The sequence below is a fragment of the Plodia interpunctella genome, chromosome 8, assembly GCF_027563975.2.
Source record: "Plodia interpunctella isolate USDA-ARS_2022_Savannah chromosome 8, ilPloInte3.2, whole genome shotgun sequence".
Taxonomy (NCBI): Eukaryota; Metazoa; Arthropoda; class Insecta; order Lepidoptera; family Pyralidae; genus Plodia; species Plodia interpunctella.
The window spans coordinates 1,834,694-1,840,716 of record NC_071301.1 but is presented as its reverse complement, the minus strand read 5'-3'; the positions used below and the strand labels follow the sequence as shown (position 1 = coordinate 1,840,716).

Below are 6,023 nucleotides of genomic sequence, written 5' to 3'. Positions count from 1 at the left end.
TTAATTGTCGCATTTGTTTAAGTGGTTCCAGAATCTCAGGCACGAGGTACAGGTGGGCGTGCAGGGGAGAGCGCGGGCGAGTTTACTGAATCGAAAAATAGGAACGTGCTGTATCCAAGAACAATTCATTGACAAATCTTGTATTATTTGCACTACTTGTCATAGACATGGTCGTTTTAAATTACAACTTTGATAGTCTACGTAAAAAACATGCCTGTTTGACGAATGTTAGACTTATCATCCAATCATGGATTTAGTAGGAGTACCTACTAATTCCATGCATCCAATAGATCCTTGTTTCTATAGCAATAGTAACTGATCCAGTGCCACTGGATCCAATTACTGAATCAATGTAAACCAACCCTACACAAGGGAGAGAGAAAAATGTAGGTAATTTAATTTGTCTATGCTATTGCTATGAAATTCATAAAAATATGGCGGCTGTCGCTTCAACAGCCGATAATATGACGATTCAGAAGAATTCCAAAATTTTAGTAAATGTGGAAGAAGCGTTAGCAGATCTAATAGTTGTTTCATATTGTAGTGAAGACAAAAATTTCCAGGGTGTGCTCTTGGATTCCAATAAAGGGTTGGTATCATACATGTTTGTAGTTCGAGAATAGTATCGATTATTGCTTAGAACTTTACTACTTTAATTCGTAATTGCTTGAAATTTCCAGTAATTTACCGTTCGGAGTATACGGCCTACATCCAGCATTTACTAAGAAACCAGAAACTGTCAATAGTGAGAATGATAAACTACATTCCATTAGTCAAAGGTTCATATACCAAGAACCTGGATATTCTAGTGAGAACATACAGAAGTCGAAAAAACCTGGTCCCAAGGCCAAACCACAGCGACAAAAGATGACAGTGAGACTAAGGCCTCGAAAGGTTTTGTGTTCCAATTGCCAAGGTATATGTAATGATAACAGCGAAAATGTGGACGTGTCTAAAAAACGCAAATTCGATTCTGATGACGACACCGTGCGTGGTAGCACTGACTCATCTAATGTCAAGAAGAAATACTTAATGGGTGGTATGCTCATACCCAAATTATCTAGGCTTCACCCCCATGAAATAACAACTGCCATAAAAGGCTCTAAAATCAATAAGGCTAGTGAAAAATCAATAAGCAAAGGTAAAGGGGAAAGATCCAGTAATGATGAACAAACCCCAGAAGTTGCATTTGTTAGTGTCTCAGAGAGTGACTTGTCTGATAAACATATGAAAGATGAGAATGAGAATGGCACTGATGCGTCTTTTAGCTCTATGTTCTCTAGTGCTCGCACATTAAAAATTTGTTTTGGAGAAGGAGAAGGCACTGTGGTAAAAATACCTCCTCTTAGTGGGGATTTCAATGAAGACTCCGGTGTTTCATGTGATATGAACAAACCACCAAAGCCAGACTTAAAAGCAGCTAAAAAGGCAATGAAGAGAGCAAAAAAACAGGCAAAGAAAAATAATGCTGATAAAATTAATACTGAAAGTTGGCAGCAATCACCAAAACATATAGGGGCATTATCGCCAAGGAACAATATGTCAATCAATCAACCTATTTTAGATCCTTTAGAAAAAAAACACAAGCACAAAGTGAAGCATAAAAAGAAACAAAAGAAACGAGATGAGAATATGAGTAAGAGTAATGAAGAATCAATGGACTATTTTAGCGATATTAAAGTTGACAACTTTGATCAAAAGTTATCTATTAGTTTGAGGAGATTGAGTGGTAACTCATATGAGCGACCAGAGGAGGATAATGTTGAGAGCGGTTCTGAAGACTGGGAAGAAGAGGTTGTGCCAGACTTTCCTGAGACTGCTACAGAGAGCAGCGGAGGGAAAGTGATTCGTGTTGCTCCTGGGGACATTGTTTGGGGCAAAGTTGTTGGGTTCCCATGGTGGCCGGGCAGAATTCTGAGTGTAACTTCTGATTGTAAAGCACATGTGGCGTGGTATGCTTCGACAACTTCGTCCTTGATGCCATGTGATAGCTTGAGCCCATTCTTAGAAGATTACAAGGTAAATGTTTATGTATTTAAAAGGTTTGCATGCTGTCTTTTTTCAGTAGTTGCTTATGTATTATTGTATTTATTCAATTGTAATTTTTATATATAGAAATATATAACAACATAGGCCCATTTAATACCTTATAGACTAACATACATAAAATAATAAGTTGAATTTTTTTATTAGATTAATAATTTAACTACAGTGGCATTAAAATCTCTGAATAAATTACTTTCAGATACGCTTTAACAAGAAAAAGAGGGGTCCATACAAAGAGGCAGTAAAGCAGGCTACAATTGAGGCAAAGAGAATTGAATCTCACACAGGTGACCCGCTAGCTAGTCCCACTCACCAGAACTTGTCTACAATGTCTCCTAGGCCTATTGATGTGTTCTCATAATCTTGTGATTAGGTAGGTTTACAAGCCGAATTTCGAATTCATGTGATATTATAAGAATTACTCACTGGGGTTGCACTGGAATTTCAACAATATCTCTATTATTATTTAATTTTATTTATTTATTGGGGTTTTGACAAGGATTATATTTATGTACTTTATGTAATTACGCTCTCGCAATGTTGCGAGACTAGCGCCGCCATGGCGGCTGTGGCAACACGAGGGATGGATATACAGAATAATGTTTTGTTGTGTGATGAATAGTGCATTAGTTCATTATTCCTAGATGCTCAGAACCCATTTGCTTATAGTCAGGAAAGACTAATTGCATATGTTCAAAAAGTTCATTGTGCATGCACATTGTTTATTATATAGATTGCAACTGTGTTCTGACCGTTCTGACATTTCTGTTCTTATTTAACAGTTTACTTATATATTTTGGGTATATATTTAGCAATACTCTTTGATGTAACCCTGGTATTGTAATATTGTGAAAAAAATAGTTTAGATAAGACCATTAGGCAGACAATCAAGTTGCTTTTATTATCACTTAACATATAATTGAGTGGATTTATTTGTGTAGGATTGACATGATTGTCTGATGGCTTATTTTGTGACTTGAGATTTTAAAAAATAACTTGACTTTATTCATGTAAAAGTACGTATTTTAATGCTAAACAACAGTTGACGTAATACCAAAACATGTTGATTTATCAATATATTTTCAATAGTCATTTAAAATAAATTCGTGTTTTTATCTCATGTACTTACTATATCAAATTGCGATTTTGGTATACATTTAAATAATTCTATATTTGTAATAAGGATTTGATATTATTGGCTGGGTGTTCTTTGACGTTACAATTGTTGTGAATGTGCAATAAAAACTTTGATAAGTAAGTTTTATCAAATTCTTCTTTGTAGCCATATATAATCAAACTGAAGCGGTGGTGGTCTAGTCGTTATGACAATCCGCCTGTGATTGAAAGGCACCAGGTTTGAATCCTATTCGTGCCACATATGTGTATACCATGCTGACTCATGTTTAGTAGTTTTCATAGACCACCACTTCCTCCACTCTATAATTAATCACCTAGTGCATGAAATGGAGTAGGCAATGGCAAACCACTCCATATTGCCAAGAGAGTTATGTGCGTTTCAGTACATTTAAAGACTACTTATAAAAAATCAGTTTTCCGACATTTTATTTAACATTTATGTCAGTGTGATTAATAGACATTATAATTGGCTCATTTATACCAAATTACAGTTATATAGTACTAATAGTCTCCGAGCTAATACTAGGAAAGGCGGAAGGACGTACACAGGCGTAACAAAGGGTTTAAGGGTTCCTTATTCACTTGGGAACCCAAAAAATTTCCAGTAGTATGTAATATCTTTTTTCTCGAGTATTAAATACATTCAAACAGGCTTTAATTTGAAGTAATATGTACCTAATATTTTTTTCTGAGTTAATACGTTGAGAATTAACGTTCTATTATTTTATTACGACCTGGTTTTGAATCTCGCATCTTGATAGCTTCAGAAAGAATAGTTACAGCTTGGCCATAAAGAGACAATTAAATTCTACTCTTTGTGGTCAAGCTGTACAATATTTATATCCGGCCGCTGTACCAGCTGCGTCCCGGGGCTACGCTCCCGTTGGTATTTAGGGATAAACAGTAGGTACTCTATGTGTTATCCAGGTTATATCCGTGTACCAAAATTCATAACAATCCGTCCGGTGTATTTGGGTGTAAAAACAACAAACAAACATACATACATCCACACAAACTTTCGCATTTACAATATTAGTAGGAATATTATATTATTAATATTATTTTATAACACAATTAGTGTGAACGCCAGTGTGTATGCCACAAATACTAAAGCCATACAACTTAAATTTATTCCGAAAATACTTGGCAGTTTGGTTTGCACGGATAACAAATTATTATAATAGTAATAAAATGCGATACTTGTAAAGTCGTCCAATTCAAATATCTGAATAATAAATAATATCCATGAATAAATTCGAAACCTATTGACGTATAAATCATTAGTTTTTATTGTTATTTATTTTTAAGAACTACATATTTCTATTTTTGTATCCTATGATTACCTACTATGCAATTATGTATCATATTTTTAAAATATGTATTTTTTTGTTAGTTGATCATTATATTTTGTGTCATAGACATGTATTATATGCGTTATTTTTTGTAATTAATTTTACGTCTTGTTCCTCATCTCTTTTGAATGGAAATTAAACTGAAGGCTGTTTTATCTGAAATGAAAAATGTAATTCTTTACTTTCTACTCCTTTTATTATTGCCTTAAAATGTTGATAGATTTTGTAAAAAGTGATGTGAACCGCACCACACATCACCTGTGTGTTTATTTTAGTGTCATACATTATTCATAAAACATGCATACTTTAAGCTAAAGTATATTTTGTCTCGTTCTGTCAATGTCAAATATTGTAAAGTGCAATAGTGACTAAACATATTTTAGCTTTTGCTATATCTTTTTTATGAATAACATGAAGGGTGAAAATCGCAAAACAGAATGTAAATTGGTAGTGTAATAAATAAAAGATTATGTTCAGATAATGTATAATTGGGTTAGGTAATTGTATTCTTAGATTTTACACATTGACACAGCTTTGTTCAATATGATATAAAATCTATATAGTTTGCACGATCTTAGTGGCTATGCATTGGTCCACTTAACGTAACAATACGCGTTCTCAAAAATATCACGACACCAGTACATAGGTTCGTGTAAATTAGCTACAACAAATTTTGCCAAAGACTTGATAAATCTTTGACTTAAATTTTAGATTGTTATAAATGTTCATTGCATATGTGGTATGTACCTTATAACGTAGTTTGCGATGTATCGATATAAAGTTACAGGAACTATGTATATTTTTAAATAGAAATAAGTTGAAAACTATTTTGTATTTTTATTTTTTTCTCAATGAACCTATACACAACCCGTGACACAACACTAAATACTAGTGCGTATCACAAGTTATTAACTATTACTCGTTCGCTCGCAAAGCAAACAAGTAGTGTCATGTTTACGACGATACTTTGTGAAACTATCGATACGTTTTTTAAATTTTCGCGCTTTACAAACTGGCATAGACAGAAATAGACAAAACATACTTTAGCTTTTTATTCTGTAGTCAGAGTAACGTTCGTTTCGCTAATACAAGAAATAAATTATTATTAAAAATAACAAGAAAAACGGGATAGAATGCTAATAATTTTGTGCTTCACCGTGTACCCGGTCCAATCTACCACTTTGTGATTAACCGGATTGGATCGGAAAGTTAATCAGGAAATCGGATATTAGGATATTACATCAATGTAATGTTCTAATATGTGAAAAATCTCTTATTCGATGTATATGTACCAAAGACCACAAGTTTAAGATAGAGGTTACTTTTGAATGGGGCTGTAATGTGGGATTTTGTAAAAAAAACACGATTCGCGGTCAAAATGGGCATAAAACCAACATTATTGAAATATATGTATTTAATATGAAAGCGGCAAATTACTCAAACAACAAGTTTTATGTTGGTTTTACATCTAGCCCTGTCCTCATATAA

The 6,023-nt window shown here is 33.7% G+C and overlaps 1 protein-coding gene across 1 annotated transcript; it reads left to right on the top strand.

Annotated features, from left to right (window-relative positions):
- The first annotated feature begins 409 nt into the window (after positions 1-409).
- LOC128671932 (PWWP domain-containing protein 2A-like) lies at positions 410-5,362 on the top strand. The gene is made up of 3 exons (XM_053748777.2): positions 410-589; positions 681-2,019; positions 2,246-5,362. Exons 1-3 carry the CDS (start codon positions 435-437, stop codon positions 2,405-2,407), a joined length of 1,656 nt encoding a protein of 551 aa, XP_053604752.1. The 5' UTR covers positions 410-434; the 3' UTR covers positions 2,408-5,362.
- Positions 5,363-6,023: the final 661 nt, after the last annotated feature.